This window comes from Ursus maritimus, unplaced genomic scaffold, assembly GCF_017311325.1.
Source record: "Ursus maritimus isolate PB19 unplaced genomic scaffold, ASM1731132v1 scaffold_3, whole genome shotgun sequence".
NCBI classification, from domain to species: Eukaryota; Metazoa; Chordata; class Mammalia; order Carnivora; family Ursidae; genus Ursus; species Ursus maritimus.
Window position 1 is genome coordinate 57,087,213 of NW_024425563.1, and position 19,248 is coordinate 57,106,460.

A 19,248-nucleotide genomic window follows, 5' to 3' on the forward strand; every position below is an offset into this window, starting at 1 on the left:
GCACCTAGGTGGAGGGGTGGGGAAGGGAAATGGTGCCCACTGGCTCCTTTGTCCCTAGAGAAGCATTTCTGCAAAATCCACCTCTCACAGATGCTAGAAGAGTAAACAGTCTCTCCCTTTGTGCATTAAATGATCTTCCCGTCATGCAGTGTTCCCCAGGGTGGTTTGCTTGCCTTCTCTTCAGGAGCAGGGCAGTGCCCTGGGACTTGATTCCAGCCTGACCTCTAAAAAAAACTCCAGACAATCAGCCTCTCTAGTTTTTCCAGCCAGTGGCTTTGGGGAAATGTTCTCCTCCTGCATTCCCCTCTGCACTGTTGTCTCTCTCTCTCTCTGAGCTCTCTCTGTGACCAGGGCTCCCTCACCTCCATGGTACTTGCAGTGCATTTCTCCCCCAAACTACATCTCAGCACTGTGTACTTTCCTTGATGTGACCTCTTCTCTCCCTCTAGTTGTACAGTTTGTTCTATCAGTACTCAAGTTGATTTCTTGGGTATTCAGAATGATTTGATAATTATTTAGTTATGTTACAGGGACAAGCCAAGTCTAGGGTCCTCCAACTCCATTGCTATCTTAGCTATGGAATGTCTGTTAGGTTGATTTTAAGGTCCCTTGTTTTTTGCAGGTAATGTGCACTCTCTCTAATATGTGACTAGATGAGAATTTTTTTGTCCCTTGCTTTGGATTTATTTAAGAGTTTTGATTTACATCTTAACATTTCTAGAAACTTCTACATCATTATCCTGTAAATGTTGACCTTGCCCCATTTCCCACCCTACAGCTTTATCTTTTGATTGTACATCACTGTATGTATGGTAAACCTTACCCTGTCCTCTTATCTCCCCCCCCCCCCCCGTGTGTGTGTGTGTGTGTGTGTGTGTGTGTGTGTGTGTGTGTAGAATGGTGGTGTCTTCTGGGGGAACTTCAGTTATTTTTTTCAGCCCTAATGTAATCTCTTGTTGAAGTATTCTTAATAAAATTTCAATTTCTAGAAGTTTCAGTCCTTTTCAAATATCATTGGCCTCCTTTTTCTTAAGATTTTATATTCTGTTTTTCAGTGTTTAAATATGAATATTTAATCCATTGTAGCTAATGTAATTCTTCGTAGTTCTTCACTTATTTCTTCACTTGTGATTTGTTTTCTGTTGAGTAAATTGTATTGTAGGCCCATGTTTGGCAAGACATTGTAAGTAGGAGTCCTTTGGGCATGGGACGAGGATGTGTTTCTGGAAGAGATTTGTGTTGGTTCTGCTGGGGATCCTGAGGGCTTTACCATTTTGGGATCTCTTTATGTTAATTTTTGGCTTGAGGTTTTATCCATCTTAAGGTAACATTAAGCCAAAATCTGAACTCACATCAAATTAAGGTGTTAGGACTTCTCAGGGAAGGTTCCCGTCCCCGTCAGAATCCAAGTCAGGACAGAAAATAGTTCTCTGCAGTCTCACCACACTGGATACTGTACTTTAGGTGGTCTACCTTTTAAATGGTTATAGGCATCTTTATGGGAGGATCACAGTTCTAACTGACCAAGTAGCATAGGCTCAAAATGTCACTCCTCATTCCTTCTCATTTGTTTAAACTAAAACCTCTTATTAACCCATAGCATCTCTGCTGCTGTTTTCCTTGGATTCTGGCTCTGATGTTAGTCCTAGGGAGTTATCTTGTGAGTCCTAGTTCTAAAAAACCTTAGGGGGAAAAAAAAAAAACTTTAAAAGTCACACTGGGGAAAAAAACTGTTAATAACATTTTTCCTGAGATTTTTAAATAGCAAGAGGTTTTGCAAGATAATTTATCAGCTATACTGCTGAAAGTACAAAAGTTTTACTAAGTATAAATTACTTGTGTATTTCTGCATAATTAAAAGCCCAGAGATGAAAAAAGCAGTAACAAGGACATTGTTCTAAGAGAGATGTTGGCAAGGGTAAAATAAGTTGGAATACAGAAATGTGAGAGAATAATTTAGGACTTCTAAGCTAGCTATTATATTCGCAGAACTGCCAGTAATAACATGAATTTGGAAATGACAGTGCATCAGGAAAGCAACCTCCTCGAGATGTGCTCCTGAGGGAAGATACTTCCTTAATTACTTGCACGTATTTAAGCCCTCTGTTCTTGCACCTCTAATCATGTTTTATTCTCTCCTCCCTAATCAACTTCTGACAATAACAGTCACGTTATTGCTCCTGCTTTTGTACCTTCAGTTTACTCCTCAGTGCACAGAAATCTGGATTTTTTTCTCCTTTGACCACTCTGTCCAAACTCACCTGTAACTTTTCAGTTCCCAAATTAGATGTGCATTTTTAGTCTGTTGTAAAATAAGGAAGTGGACTGGTTTTTATACTTGGTTCCTTGAAGGGAGAAAGGAAATATATGGGGTTTTCCAAGTAATAGGATGGTCTTGTTTTTTTTTTTTTTAATGAGCCCCTTGGTTCTCCGCTGATGATATGCTAATAAGATTACTCAGGTGGAGGCTGGTCAGCAGAAATACTAATGGTGTCTACCCACGGTGATAGGAGATTTGAGGCTTTGAATCAGCTCCACCTCTTGGGGAGAGGAATAGGGCTAGAGACCGAATTAAACCGCATGGTCAGTGATTCAATTACTCAAACTGCCAAAAAGATATCCCAGTAAAAACCCTGGATCCTGAAGCTCAGGGGAGCTACCTGGTTGAAGAGTGGCATGCAGACAGCATGACACTTGCTTATTCCATGGGGAGAGGGCACCGGGGAAGCTATGTCGTGCACTCTCCCAGACCCTACCTCATATGTCTCTTCATTTATCTGCTCTGATAAAATATCCTTGGTCATTAACGTGTAGTCTGAAGTAATCGTAATCAAAATATAGTCATAATAATTTTCCTGAGTTCCAGGAGTTTTGGTGACCTTCAGTGGGGGCTGTGAGAGTCTCTTAGACTTGGAGCCGGTTGGTCAGGAGTGTATATGATGTGAGGACCCCACTTGTGTCTGGTGTCTACAGTATAGGCAGTCTGGTTGTGAATTGTGGGGATGGTGCTAACTCCAGGTAGCTGACATTAGACATGAACTACAACACGAGTGTATACAGAATGGCTTAGTTAAGTTTGACAGTGTTAACCAGATCTTCCTTCTGCAACTCTTTCCACCTTGTCTTCTGTGACTGTAGTCTTTTTTTTTTTTTTGATCGCTCTTTTCAGATCCATCTTCCAAACTCTAAATATTCCTTTTAACTTCTGTTACAACTTAAAGTACTTCTGAACAGTGAAAATCATGTTCACATTACTTAATTGAAAAAATGAATGACATACAGTAAATTTCACTTTGGGGAAGGTACATAGTCTGAGCATTTATATCTGTACAGATGATTGCAATCACAGTGGAGCTTTCTAACACTCCAAAGAATTGCCTCCTGGTGCTGCTTGGTACTCAGACCCTTGCTTTCTTCTTAATCCCTGTCAACTATTGATATGTTCTCTGTCCCTATGTTTTTGTCTCTTCCAGAGTACTATATAAAAAGAATTCAACATGTAACTTTGTGAGACAATTATTCTACTTGGCGCAAAGCATTTGCATGTAACCATTTTAACTACCACTTGACGTGTTCTCTCTAAAATGTCTCTCATGCTACACCTTCTCTGCTATAATTCCAGACCTCGTACGTTCAACTTCCAGCTGAAAAGAACGACTTAAATTTGTCTCTTTCAGCATGTCTGAGATCATGTGTAGGTCTGAATTCATTAATTCTCCCTGATCTCTTTCCTTGAGTTAGCTTCTGGAGACAAGGCAGGGGAACCATTGATTTCCTGCCTTCTCCTCCACCCCCAAGAAGAAAAAACCTGAAACTTGAAGTTTAGAAAGATGACTGTCTCCCTGGTTTGATAGGTGGAGTACAGGAGGAGATTAAGGGAACTGAAATTAATTTGGGATCTACAGTATTGATCCAGCTGAGTGGCGAAGTTCTATTTCAGCCAACTGAAATAGAGAAAGAAGTACAGAGTGGGGGGAAAAATGTTAAGGGACCTGGATTGGCTGGACCTGATTGGACGATGTGATCCATGAGGTAATAAGACAAGAGTACTTTCGTATGCTTCAGTTTTTCTTTGCCATTCCCTGCCAGTAAGTCTGATCTTCTCTTCTCCTAAAATCCCTGTGCTCCTGCCCTCCCTGCATCCTTGCAAGGTTGTGTGAGATTAGTTCAGACACTGAATTGCTTGCCAAACTAGGCTGCCCTACCGATGGATATAGTACTTAATTAAAGAGTTTATTTGTAAAAATATTTTTTTATTTTTAAAGACTTTATTAGAGTGTGCAGACTCAGAAGAGCAAGGCGGAGGGGCAGAGGGAGAGGGAGAAGCAGACTCCCTGCTGAGCAAGGAGCCCGAATCCTGGCTCGATCCCAGGACCTGGGAATCATGAACTGAACCAAAGGCAGACACTTAACTGACTGAGCCACCTAGGTGCCCCTAATCAACAAGTTTCAACTGCTTGTGATCTTAACACTTGACCAAGGTATATCTTATTGCTTACCTCATAAGAGTCCCCTATACTTAATATATTGGGTGATTTTTCCAGTATTTAAGGTAAAGGGATTTTTTTTTTTTTTTTACACTTCCAGACATTAGATTTTTCTGTATCTGAATATGGAAGTGGCACAGGGTTTTTCAACCTTGGCACAATTGACATCTTGGGAAAGATGCTCTCTGTTGGGGGGGCTATCCCAGGTCCTATAGGATGGTTACCAACATTAGTTTTTAGTTAGAAAATCTGAGTTCTTCTCTGAAGAGAAGCGATGTAATTTAATAACCAGAAACTCTGACACGGGGATGTGTGAGTGTGTGGGCAATCTGTGTTTTACAATAGGGCTATACTTAGTTATGATTAACGTACACTTCAGAAGTAAAAGTTAATGTGTGTGCATCAGGAAGAATGTACTCTTTGCATAAATTTCTAATACTGGGTAGTCATAGTATTTTGGGCTTATTTTAAAAGAGCTGAACAATGACTTGGCAGATGATGTTACTTTCCAAACAATCTTAAGTAGAATTGACCAAGGCTAACAGTAACTTGTATTGGCTTTCTACGGGTTAGTTTCGATCATGATCAAGTACGTTGAAGCTCAGAGTTCAGTATGAGGTTGGGGTCAGGTAATATGTGCTCCTGGGCCATTGGATTTTGTATCTTACTGGAGGGAAAGAAACATTGGTGTTAAGTCCTATGTCTAAGGAAGCAATTTGATTTGTGAAAACACAGTGAGTTCTGATTATCTGGTGGGAAAGTTGAGGCTTATTCGACAAAAGTTGAAGTGCCAAGGGCAGGTAGTGAATTATTCCCTGACCACTATGGAATGAGGTAAAGCTTGATCTGTTCCTGATGTTGAAAAAGCTACTGCATGAAAAGCTTTTGTTTTGCTTATCTAAAACTACTGCCCCTGTATATTCTATGTATTACTCTCAAATGAAGTTGGGGAAGAGGGGCAGATCAAGGAACCATGGTAAGTCTTGGGATTAAAATGTAATAAACCTTATTAAACACTCAGAACATGTAAGAATTCTTCAGATCATTTTAATTTAAGTAAAATGGTACTACTTTAATTTTCACAAATTAAAGTTGACTATATCAAATGCGGGCCTTATTCTTGGTACATACCCTTTTTTAGGGGCACTTGGAATGATAGAGCAATTTGGATAGGTTTTTATAACATACTTGGATTTTTGTATTGAATACATGATTTCTTTTTACAGAAGGAGATCAGAGGTATTCTATTTTCAAAATAAAAAATATTCAAAATCTTATAATGGCCAATGATTACCTGTAGAGATGTGATTGTGTAAACATTTATTAAGTAGTCTTGGAATAAAGACAACTCAGCTAAATGAAATTGTAATTATATAGTCAAGATTTCTATAGTGCATTGTCATAATTAGTTTGACCGCAGATATGTAAGTAGGAATGCATGTCAGCACCTGCTCTGTGCATGGATAAGTATTGTTCAAATGTGCTTTTAAAAGTAAACGGAAGAGGTGGGGTTCATTTTTCCACATTGTATGATCTGTATCTATGTTGATTTCCTTGCATTGACATGTGGAAATACTTTGATAGATTAGCTGGAGAGGCAAGTAATCACTTTGGTGCTGAGCTGTTAAGCTTCCATTCAGGGCTTATTATGCTAATTCCAAATGAAACAGTGTGTTTGACAATTTCAGAATTATGCTTCACATAATCATATAACAAACTACCCAGATAACTATTGTAGAGGCAACTGAATGACTTTGTCCATACTTGTATCTTAATTTTGATACTTGAAATTTCAGAAAAGATCAATATAACTGATGATTTATGTTTCTGAACAAAAGTCTCTTTCTCTGGAAACAGCTATGGAGTACATGCCTGTCAATTTTAGCATCTTTCTTCTCTGTTTAAACTAGATAGTTGAGTGAGTGGTAATTGGAGGAAAAACAGGGTCAGCCAAAGAGAGATTGATTGACTGATTGATTTGACATCCTTTTCATGTCATTTTGTTGAGTAAGCTAGTAGCCACCTTGTGCTTTAAGTGGTCTTCTTATTGTACTCCTCGACAGCTGATCTCTAGGCTTCCATTAAACCAGAACCTTACTAAGTCTGGAATATTACATCCGCAATGTGGATGATTTTCTTCTCTTGAGAAGTTTTTCGTAGTCAAAATGAGAGTCCATAAATACACTCTTAGAAATTAAAAAAGGGGAACATGAACAGCACTTTGGACACTTGCAGATCTACCACCGGAACATTACTGTCACTTTAAAACAGTATCCCTGCCTTGATCCTGTTTATTTCCCCCACATGGATAAACATCCTGGAATTTGTTTTTATTCTTGGATTTGTTTGTTTGTTTTTCCCATTTTGTGGCATGTATCCCTAAAGGACTTACTAGGTTTGTATGCTTTTTAATACCCCTGTTAAAAAAAAAAATTGTATCATTCAACTTCTGCTTTGCTTTTATTTTGACAGCTCTTTTGCAAAAATAATAATAATAATACATTTAGGGAAATGTGTTCATGTAAATCTTTGTAGCTATCATGTGTTCGTGATCACTTGCTTTATATCACCATTCATCTATTTGTAGTTGGTGAACATATGTTTAATTTTTGCCAATGTAAACATTGCTAGCATGAACATTACTATTAATGTCTGAAGCACATGAGCAGGGATTTCACTAGAGTTGAGATAAATGCATGTTACCACCATTTTTGATCAGTTGATGCTAAATTACTTTCTAAATGTGTGCAAATTCTACTCAATAGGGTATAACAAGAATTTGAGTTAGAGCCATGTCCTTACCAATTGATACTGTTAGACTGAATTTTTCCTTACTCCAGTTAGTAGAAAATGCTTTCTCTTTGTGGTTTAATTTAGTCTTTTGTTAATACGTTGGGCAATTTTCAAGTACTTAAAGATTTATATGTTCTCCTTGAATTGCCCATGAAAGTCTTTTGCCCATATTTCTATTTTTTTAATTTAAATTTTAGTTACACATTTGTATTTTTCAAGTAAAAACTGATTTCTAGGAATTATGTATTGTATGCACAAATACTCTGCTAGTTATATGCCTCATAATAATTTTCTTACAGTTAATTTTAATGTAGTGAAAAATACTAATGTCTTCTTTTATGGCCTTTATTTTCTGTATGAGGTCTGAGGGAGGAAGGATGGGTGCCTCGGGTTCAGACGGCGGCAGTGGAAACACTGAAGTGTATGCCGATGTGGGCTAGTTCGAAGATAATGGGGCCTGCCAATGGATTCAGTTTGGAATATGAGAGAGAAATCAATGATGCGCAAGGTTTTTGACAAGAAGAACTAGAAGAATAGAGTTTACCTTTATGAAAATGGGAAGTGTATGGAGGAACAGGTTTGGAATGTGTGATATGTGTGAAATCAAAACTGATCTCAGTTATTTTATAGTTGAGGCATAGCTCTTGATCTGAGAAGTTAAATAGGGTATTTGGTTATGAAAGTCCAGAATGGAAGAGAACATTCTAGGATGGCCGTATAGATTGGGATGTTCTCATATAGGCAGTGTGTGAAGTGTTGTGACTTGATGAGGTCACTTACAGAATGAGTGTAGCTAGAGAACTTTGAGGTCCCAGCTTATGAACATTTGACCATTTAGAGTGAGGCTTTAGAGTGTGGCAGTGAAATGGTTGTTTGAAAATTGTTTCTCAAAGCCAGGTGAACAAATGCTCTTGAGAAGACAGACCTCTCCGTTGGATTTGGCCATGTGGGGATCATGGGTGACGTTGCTAGATAAGTTTTTGCATTTGGGGAGACATAATAATCCTCATTAAAGTAGATTTCAAGAAAACATGGGAAGAGGCAGACACGGGAGATCCTAAGTAGTACAGATAGCTCAGTTGCTTCAACAGAATTTTATTTGAAACTGACTAGGAGAAATTCGGTCCTACTTGGAAGATAGGTGTGATCAAAGGAGGGATGACTTGACTGGAGGTGTCACAGAATGCCTGGACACTAATGAAGATAGTTGAGTGAAGTAATAAAAATTGATCAGGCAGGATAGGAGGAGGATTTTTGCTGTAGAGAAAGTTTTGAGAGGGAATGGGTGCCAGCGAGTAGGTAGAGATGCTGGCTTTTGCATGGGACCTTGGGAATTTTTATAGTTCTAAGAGAATAAATTGTTAACTTTTTTGTTAAATCTCCTTACATGTTTTCTTTTTGACACTACTGTAAATGAATTTTTAATGTTTCATTACTAGTAGAGAGAAGTGATTTTTTTTTTTAATGTGGATCTTGTCCTGTGCCTTTTTGCTGAATCTATTTATTCCTTTTTTATTTTTAAGGGTAATTTATCAGGATTTTCTATACAATATTGTCTGCAAAGGGAGATAGTTTCACTCCTTTTGGATGCCTTCTATTAGTTTTTCTTGCCTAACTTTCCTGACGAGAACTTCCAATACAGTGTTTAACAGAGGTGGTGACAGTGGATGTATTCTTGTTACTGATATTAAAGTGAAAATATGGAGGATTTATCAAATATGTTACCTGTTGGTTTTTCATAGTTGCTCTTTATTGGCTAAAGCAAGTTCTATTCCTAATTTTGTTGCATGCTTTTTTCATGAAGGAGTGTTGCATTTTGTCAGATGCTATTTCTGCATCTGTTGGGGTGTGTGTGTGTGTGTGTGTGTGTGTGTTTGCCCTTTATTAATGTGATAAATGACATTGATTTTTGGCATGTTGAATCAATTTTGCATTCATGGGATAAATCCCACTTGGTTATGGTATGTAATACTTATTATATATTGCCAGATTTGGTTTGTTAGTATTGTATTTGGTTGAAGATTTATGAATCTGTATTCATCAGGGGTTTTGGTCTGTAGTTGTACTTTTCTGTGATGCCTTTGTCTGGTTTCGGTAATACTTATCTTACAGAATGAGTTAGGAAGTATTCTCTGCTATATTACTTTTTGGAATAATGTGAGAAATTGGTATTCAATTTTTTTTTCTTCTGGTTAACCAGTGAAGCTATGTGGGCTTTTATTCGGTGCAAATTAAAAATTCCTAATTGTTTTCTTACTTGCTATAGGTCTATTCAAATTGTCTATTATTGAATAAGTTTTTGTACTTGATGCCTTTCTGTGAAACAGAAATTCCATCTAATTTGCTGAAATACACTTGTTCATGGTTCTGTATTCCTTATTTCTGTGAGGTTGGTAGAAATACCATCGCTTTGATTCCTGATTTCACTAATTAGAATCCCCTCTCTGCCTTGGTTTGTCCATTAAAGGTTTGTCAATCCTGTTACTTCTTTCAAAGAACTGACTTTAGATATTGATTATTTTTTCTATTTTTATATTCTGCACTCATTTATTCTAATCTCTATTTACTACTTACACTTGATTTAGTTTGACGGTTTCTTGTTGTTTCTTTCCAAAAAACTTCAGATAGGAGTGTAAGTCTTAAGGTAGAGTTTTTTGCCTTGAGAATGTCTCCTTATACGTAGACATTCACAGCTATAAATTTCCCTCTTAGAACTGCTTCAGCTGCGTGTTGTGTTTCATATTGTATATTTTCATTTCTATTTTCTGTTCTCCTAATTTCTTCTTGGATTCATTATTAGTATGTTCACCTTCCACGTTTTGAAATTATCACATGTAAAAGTTTTTTGACAGACTTTTGAGGTATAATTGATACACAACATAAGTTTCAGGTGTACAACATGTTTCAACATTTGTTTACATTGTGAGATGATCACCAAAATAAGTTAACATCTGTCACCAGACATAGAGAATCGTTTTCTTAGGATTTTTAAGATCTCTAAGCAACTTGATGCTGTGGAATATTATAGCCCATACTGTACATTGCATTCCCAGGACTGAATTTGTCACTGGAAGTTTCACCTTTTGACTATTTTCACCCATTTTGCCCACCTCTGTCCCCCCCCACTTCTGGCCACCACCAATCTGTTGTATCTTTGAGCCTTTTTTTTTTTTTTTTTTGGATTACATATATAGGTGAGATCATAAAGTATTTGTCTTCTCTGACTTGCTTCACTTAGCACATTGCCCTTGAAGTCCATCCATGTTGTTGGATGGACTTCCTTTGTTGAAGCACGGAGGAAAACAAATTTCCTTATGGCTAAAAAATATTTCCTTGTGGATATATGTAGCACATTCCTTTATCCATTCTTTGGTCGGTAGACCTTTAGATAATTTATCAGTTCTAGATGATAGTCTCCCTCCCATTTCCTCAGGACTTACTGTTGTATGTGGCTTTGCAGATCTATTTCAATGAAGTCTTTTTTTTGCCCCTACCCGGTGAAATCTCTGAAGTCCCTTCACAGAGGGTGCAGTCTTGGGCATGAATGTAGCCAGGCTGGAATGAAAGTGGTTTCGTAGGGTTCCTTTTGTCTTTTTTGTTAATCTCTTACTGTCTCTGATATCCCACTCAACTGATAAACTCTATTCATTGCCTACAAATTGCTTTCTTTTCTTTTTCTTCTTTCATCTCTTTTCTTCCTTCCTTCCCTCCCTTCTTCTCTTCTTGACAGTGACTGAGGTATAAAATGCTCTATAATCTGATTCACTTAAACTTTGGCTCTCTTGCAAGGGTAGTGTTTGAGGCCAGTATTGGAAGTTTGCTCTGATTCCAGAGGGTCTGTTGTTACTTGTCTCTTGCTGTGGTTATCTCTGGTAGACTAGCTTGCCAACAGTTGCGCTTTTTGCTGTCCTGTAGCTACCACCTTCCTCTTAATTACTTAGTGTGATGGTCTCCGTTTCTCTTGCGAGTGCACTTTGGTTTAAACTTGGTCACAGTCAGTTTCATACAAGGTGAGTTCCCTTTGGGAGAGCTTGATAGCTCTGTTCTTACAGCCTGTCTCTATCCCTGTAGAAAATCACCACACTGCTACTTGGTGGGGCATGATACCTTGTTTTTCTAAGTGACACTCTTACTTCATGAGCAGAGTGGTCCGTGAAGACATTTGAGGACTCTGACCTTTTTGTTACGCTTCTCCTGGTGCAAAACCTCTGCCCTGTGTGAGATCGGTGGTTAAGCGTGTTCAGGGCCCAGTACACAATCTGTGCTTACTGTGCTGGGGGTAGATAGTCCACTTGGGAGGGGATTCTTTGTGCTAGGAAGGGAGTCTCCGATCTCTTGTCCACAGTGGGCTGTAATTTAGCCTATGTGACCTGGGGCTGAGTGGGATGGGAAGTGCTAGCCCTCTACCGTTTGCCCTGGAAAGTAGGAGGAGAGGAAAGCCCCATCTTCTCAGCCATACCTACTCCAAGTGGAACTTCAGTCACACTGAGCTGGGTGGACCATTAAGAAAGAAATAGATCATGACTTGAGTACCACAGTTCTGTTTTTACCAAGATTTAGTTGATATTCTTGAAAAAATGTTTCATCTGCTACATGCCCTTCAAGGATTTTAAATGGTTGTTGTAAAATACTTTTCAGTAGTTCTTTTGTTGGAGAGAGAGTCTGCTAAAGTCCTCATGCTGACATTCTGTGACTTATTCTCTCTCTTAAATAGATTTGCCTTATGGCCTGGTATAAAATTCCAGTATTACGTATATATGGTTGCAATAGAAAAATACAACTTTTCCCTTAAAAGGCTGTGTGTGTGTGTGTATGTATGTATGCATGCAGATGTGTTTCTTTTGTCTTCTAACTTTTATTGATATGTGTCAGGCTTGAACAATTGGGTTTTCTTCTTGTTTCTCTTTTGCCTACTTGGACATCACTCCCTTGCTCTCAGCCCTGGCGGTCTCCTCATTTTTGCCTTTATTGCTGGGCTCCAGACTTCTACTTGAGTCACTGGAAATGGTGACAGTTTATAAACTGTCCACTTGGCTCACATATTAGCTTTGATTTTCAGCCAGTCTCTGGGGTTTTATAGGCTAGTTTATGGGCTATCTAGCACAGATACTGGTCTTCTCAAGACCAAATTGGCTGGCTCCTTGGTTTGATGTGCTGTAATATCTCTCCGTATTTGTTACATGAAAGATAACTTTTGGAGGAGGCTTGGTTAATGGCCTACCATAGGAACTATATTTTAAAACTGCTTCTCCAAAACAGTCGTCTGGTAATGACCTTCAAGACGACAATGAAGCACTACTAAAGATAAAGGGGATAAATTGTCAGGTATGAATGTGCCTTTGTGTGATGTTGAGATGCATCTATAAAGGGGAAAGCTTTTATCAGAGCAATTGAAATCAATGGCTACTTTACCTGAGGGAATGTTGCTCTCAAATGGTTGAAAGGGAAAGGTGTTTTATAGGAATGAGAGTAAGACGTAAATCATTGTTACTTAAGTTTGGTCTCATTTTGGGGATCTTAGGGAATAGATGTGTTTCCTTAATTATTTGTGTTGAAAGTAAAACTTTTGAAAGCACACTAATAAATATCGACATGTAATCCATGTCTGTTTTCCCCCCCAGCAACTCTTTCTTCACCCTTGCACCTTCATGGAATACCCACTTAGATCTTACCATTCTGAACTAGTATTACATTGCAATGGCCAGTGGGCCAAAGGATTTGTGAACCTATAATGGAAAAAAGAATCTCTTTCTTACATGGAACTGTAATATTAAGAAAGAGGGGTTTTGATTGTGAAATACTGATTTATGAACCAAATCAACACTCCAAATATTTTCTTGAGGTTACTTGTTAAAGCTAGGAATAAAATCTCCCCAAAATGAGAGAGTTCAGAGTTTGACTTCGAAATATACTCTACATGAAATAAATGCTAACTGGATCTCTGTTTGTCCTTTAGGCAGCGGGAGCAATTCGACCTCTTGTATCTACTGTAATCAGTCCATCTGCTGATGGTTGCTTAGACCATTCACTAGAACGTGCCAGACACAGAGCAAGTGAAATGCCACAGGCTTTTCTATTTGATGTGATCTATGAAGCATATCAGCAGGTGAGAATCCTGGTTTCTGAAAATGGCTGTGTTGGGGTCCTTAAGAATACTCCTGTTTTGGGAGATTTGCTGGAAGATACCGCGTATAGTTGGACTCAAGTTAAAATTGGTAACGGTGAAGTAGAGAGGATTCACAGCTGAGTCACAGAAGAAACACCTGCAGAGTCTGGGAGAATCCAGGTGTACTCTTAGGTTCTCACCTTCCCCTGAAGGGTCACACAAAGCATCTTATTTTCCCCCAGGAGCAATGAAAATTTAGCAACATGTGGGTGATGGTTCTCTGCAGGAAAACCCATTAGGGAATGGTGTTCAAGGTGTTTATTGGGGTTGGTCACATAGGCGTCCCCTGCCTATGTACAAAAAATTCAGATTCCCAGAAGGAAAGCTGGTGTCTAACATGACCAATGTTGTTAATGCAAATAGTGTGAGCATAGTGAACCACACTTGCTGACTGTTCACTGAGAAAACTGAAGAGCCAATGTCCCATATCCAGGTGCAGGGGTAGTCTTTCTATTTAAGGCCTGTATGCTACGTTTCCTGCACAGCTGTAGATATCTTTAACATATGAATTCACAAACTAACTTCTTTTAAAATCTCACATAATCACTTCATGTTTAGATGATCTGGATTACTTTTTTGTTTTTCATATTCTGAAAATGCTTTGGGACCTTTTATTGACATGTATTGCATATTTATGGATTAAATAGTTACTGATTATTAGGTATTATGCTTGTCAGGAATTTCCCAATGGAATAAGTTAGAACTAACTCATTGTTAGGCTGATGTTAAATAATCAGTGAAGAATTTGGAATAGATGGACTTGTAAGAACGTGAAGGTAGTAGTGATAGGAATACTGACATTTCTGGTACAACAATGCCTCTTACCTTGGAGGGAAAGTGGTCTCATCCATAATAAGTTAACTCAATCTTGATCGGTTAGTTTTAAAATGAGGTGATGTACATAAGAAACCATTTTAATGATATGAATCATCTGCCACAGTAGGTACTGTTTTCTTAAAGAGTTTGGTGTATAGGAATTTACCTGTATATGGCCATTAATTATATCAATGTTAAGCTATAGTGAATTTTTAAAAATTTATTTAAATTCAGTTAACATAGTGTATTAGTTTTAGAGGTAGACTGCAGTGATTCATTAGTTGCATATCACAGCCAGTCCTCATTACATCACGTGCCCTCCTTTAATGTTACAATTTTTTATTCAAAGACTGTATATTATAGCCTAACTGTTGCAGTTAGACAACATCTGCCTTATTACCTGAAATTACTCATCCTTAAATTCTTGGAGTTATCACCTGTCAGTCTTCCTAATATATTTTAGAAGAGAAATTGAATATAATCTCATGTTCTGCACATCAGAGAAACATTTTTCCACGGTTTTTGTGGAGAATTAAGTGCTAATGCACTGAGGTACTGGTTCTCAAGGTGTGGTTCCCAGAGAGCATCGGTGTGCTTTGGAAGTTGTTAGAATGCAAAATCAGGGGCTCCGCCTCAGACTTACTTAATTAGAAACTATGGGAATGGGCCCCAGCAATGTGTGTCTCAACAGACATCTCCGCCACGTGATCCTAATGCACACTGCAGTGGGGACCACCCCCCTAAGGCATTCTCTGTATGGAATGAATTAAACACTCTTCTATTGTATTCTTGGGAGAATTCAGAAAATAGTAACATGATAATTATCTGTGTTCTGTGGTTCAGATGAGGAATTCTTAATTATAGAATTGTTTTAAAGGTTTTGCTGTAAGATCTTAATTTTTCCCCCCAGGTTTTTAATAAAATTCCAGCTAGCTAATACAGTGCATTGTTAGTTTTAGATGTAGAATTTAGTGATTCATCACTTACATAGAACATCTGGTATTCATCACAGTAAGTGCCCTCCTTAGTACCCATCACCTATTTAACACCCGCCTCCAACTCCCCTCCAGTAACCCTCAGTTTGTTCTGTATAGTTATGAGTCTGTTTCTTGGTTTGCCTCTTTTTGTCCTCCCATGTTAATTTGTTCATTAAATTCCACCTATGAATAAAATAATGGTATTTGTCTTTCTCTGACTTTACTTAGGTTAATACTTTCTAGCTCCATCCATGTCATTGCAAAAGGCAAGATTTTGTTCTTCTTTATGGGTAATATTCCATTGTGTGTATGTATGTATGTGTGTATGTGATATATATAAACACACACACACATATCTTTATTCATCAGTTGTTGGTCATTTGGGCTCTTTGCATAATTTGGCTATTGTTGATAATGCTGCTATAAACATTGGGATGCATGTATCCCTTTGAATCCATATTTTTGTATTCTTTGGGTAAATACTTAGTGCAAATGCTGGATCACAGGGTACTTGTATTACCCTTTGAGGAATCTCCATACTGTTCTCCAGAGTGGCTGCACCAGTTCTCATTCTCACCAACAGTGTAAGAGGGTTCCCCTTTCTCCACATCCTCTCCAACGCCTGTTGTTTCCTGTCTTGTTAATGTTAGCCATTCTGATGATGAGTGATGTTGAGCATCTTTTCATGTGTCTGTTAGACATTAGTATGTCTTCTTTCCAGCAATGTGTACTGATGTCTTTTGCCCATTTTAAAGCTGGATTACTTGTGGATTTTTTTTTTTTTTTTTTGCATGTTGAGCTTGATAAGTTCTTAATAGATCTTGGATACTAACCCTTAATCAGTTATGTCATTTACAAATACCTTCTCCCATTCCGTAGGTTGACTACTAGTTTTGTTGATTGTTTACTTTGTGGTGCAGGAGATTTGTTTTGCTGAAGTCACAGTGGTTTACTTTTGCTTTTGTTTCCCTTGCCTCAGGAGACCTATCTAGTAAGAAATTTATATGGTCCAGTTCAGAGAGGTTACTGCCTGTACTCTCCTTCAGGATTTTGATTCTTTCCTGTCTCATATTGAGGTCTTTCATCCATTTTGAATTTACTTTAGTGTATGGTATAAGACAGTGGTGCAGTTTCATCCTTTGGCATGTTGCTGTCTAGCTTTCCCAACACCATTTGTTTAAGAGCATCTTTTTTTCCATTGGATATTCTTTCCTGCTTTGTTGAAGATTAATTCTCCATATATTTGTGGGCACACTTCTGAGTTTACTGTTCTGATCCATTGATCTATGTGTCTGTTTTTGTGACATTATCATAGTGTCTTAATCACTACAGCTTTGTAATACAACATGAAGTGTGGAATTGTGATGCCTCCAGCTTTGCTTTTTTTTTTTTTTTTTTTCAAGATTGCTTTGACTATTTGGGATCTTTTGTGGATCCATACAAGTTTTAAGAATGTTTCTTCCAGCTCCGAAAAATGCTGGTGATACTTGATAAGGATTGCATTAAATGTATAGATTGCTTTGGGTAACGTGGTTCCTTGATTTCTCTAACTGCTACTTCATTATTGGTGTATAGAAATGCAATAGATTTCTGTACATTGATTTATGTATCCTGTGACTATACTGAATTTGTGTATCAGGTCTAACAGTTTTCAGGTGGAGTCTTTCGGGGTTTCCATATAGAGTATCATGTCATCTGCAAATAGTGAAAGTTTTTGACTTCTTCCTTGCCGATTTGGATGCCTTTTCTTTTTGTCTCATTTCTGAGGCTAGGACTTAACAATATTATGTTAAATAACTGAGGTGAGAATAGACATTCCCATCTTGTTCCTGACTACAGAGAAAGAGCTCTCAGTTTTTCCCCAGTGAGGATGATAGTACCTTTGGGTTTTTCATATGTGGTCTTTATGATGTTGAGGTATGTTCTCACTGAGCCTCCTTTGTCAAGGGTTTTTATCATGAATGGATGTTGTACATTGTCAAATGCTTTTTATTTATCTACGGAGAGGATCATATGGTTCTTATCCTTTTATTAATGTGGGGGATCACGCTGACTGATTTTGAATATTGAACCACTCTTGCATCCCACTTGCTTGTGGTGCATGATTCTTTTAATGTACTGTTGGATTTGATATTTGCTAGTATTTTTGAGAATTTTTTCCATCCATGCTCATTAGGGATATTGGCCTGCAGTTCTTTTTTAGTGGAGTCTTTGGTTTTGGAATGAGGGTAATGCTGGCCTCATAGAATGAATTTGGAAGTCTTCCTTCTATTCCTGTTTTTTGTAATAGTTTGAGGAGTCTTTAAATGTGCGGTAGAATTCCCCTGGGAAGCCATCTGGCCATGGACTTTGTTGGGAGATTTTTGATTACTGATGTAATTTCTTTGCTGGTTATAGGCCTGTTCAAATATTCTATTTCTTCCTGTTTCAGTTTTGGTAGTTCATGTTTCTAGGAATTTACCCATTTCTTCCAGATTGTTCAATTTGTTGGCATATAATTTTTCATACTATTCTCTAATTGTTTGTATTTCTGGGGTGTTGGTTGTTACTTCTCATTTGTGATCTTATTTGGGTCCTTTCTCTCTTTGAAAAGTCTGGCTAGGGCTTTATCAATTCTAATAGGTTTTTTATTTTTATTTTTTATTTTTATTTTTTTATTTTATTTTTTTAAGAACCGGCTCCTGGATTCATTGATCTGTTTTTTTTTTTTTTTTTTGTTTATCACCAATTTCTGCTCTACTCTTTATTGTAATTTTCCTTCTTCTGCTGGCTTTTGGCTTCCGTTAGTTCTTTTTCTAGCTCCTTCAGGTGTAAGGTTAGGTGGTGTGAGATTTTTCTTGTTTCTTGAGGTAGGCCTGTATTGGTATATACTTCCTTCCCTTCCTGGGATTGCTTTTGTTGTGTTCCAAGGGTTTTGGACTGTTGTGTTCTAATTTTCATTTGTTTCCATGTTTTTGTTTTTTGTTTTCTTTAATTCTTCGACTTCCTGTATAACCTGTTCATTCTTTAGTAGTATGCCGTTTAACCTCCATGTATTTGTAGACTTTCCAAAGTTTTCTTAGTGTTTGACTTCAAGTTTCATAGCATTTTGGTCAGAGAAGATGCATGGTATAGTCTTAATCTTTTTGTAGTTAATGAGGTCTGATTTGTGACCTAGTATGTGATCTCTTCTGGAGAATGTTCAATGTGCACCTGAAAAGAATGTGTATTCTGCTTTAGGATGAAATGTTCTGAATGTATTAAGTGCATCTGGTCCAGTGTATCATTCAAACCCATTGTTTCGTTGTTGACTTTCTGCTTAGATGACCTGTCCGTTAATGTGAGATGTTAAAGTCCCTTAGGATTATTGTATTATTAATGAGTTCCTTTGTTTGTTATTGTTTTATATATTAGGGTGCTTGCTTCTTAGGGACGTAAATATTTACAATTAGATCTTCTTGTTGGATAGTCCCCTTTATTACGATACAGTATCTGTCTTCATCTTTTGTTACAGTCTCCGGTTTAATATCTAGTTAATTTGATACAAGTATGGCTACTCTGGCTTTCTTTTGACATCCATTAGCATGATAAATTGTTCTCCATCCCCTCACTCTCATTCTGCAGGTATCTTCAGGTCTAAAATAAATCTCTGGTGGGCAGCATACAGATGGGTCCTTTTTTTTTTTTTTTTTTTTTTAAATCCATTCTGACACCATCTGTCTTTTGATTGGAGTGTTTAGTGTATTTACATTAAGAATAATTATTGATATGTATTTAGTGCCATTTAATATTTGTTTTGTCATTGTTTCTGGAGATTTTCTCTGTTCCTGTCTATTCTTTGTCACTTTTGGTCTTTTTTTCCCCCCGCTCAGAGTCCCCTTTAGTACTTTTTGCAGGGCTGGTTTAGTGTTGATGAACTCCTTTCGTTTTTGTTTGTCTGGGAAAGCCTTTATCTCTCCTTGTATTCTGAATGTAATTTTGCTGGATAGAATATTCTTGGCTGTGGATTTTTCCCACTCAGCATGTTGAA

At 37.7% G+C, this 19,248-nt stretch overlaps 1 protein-coding gene across 1 annotated transcript in view; it reads left to right on the forward strand.

Moving 5' to 3' along the window:
* Window positions 1-19,248, forward strand: part of CRPPA (CDP-L-ribitol pyrophosphorylase A) — a 190,730-nt gene that overhangs the window by 47,610 nt on the left and 123,872 nt on the right. Inside the window, exon 4 of the mRNA XM_040644561.1 lies at window positions 13,237-13,386. Within this exon, the coding sequence (XP_040500495.1) occupies window positions 13,237-13,386 (150 nt within the window). The remainder of the gene's footprint in view (window positions 1-13,236; window positions 13,387-19,248) is intronic.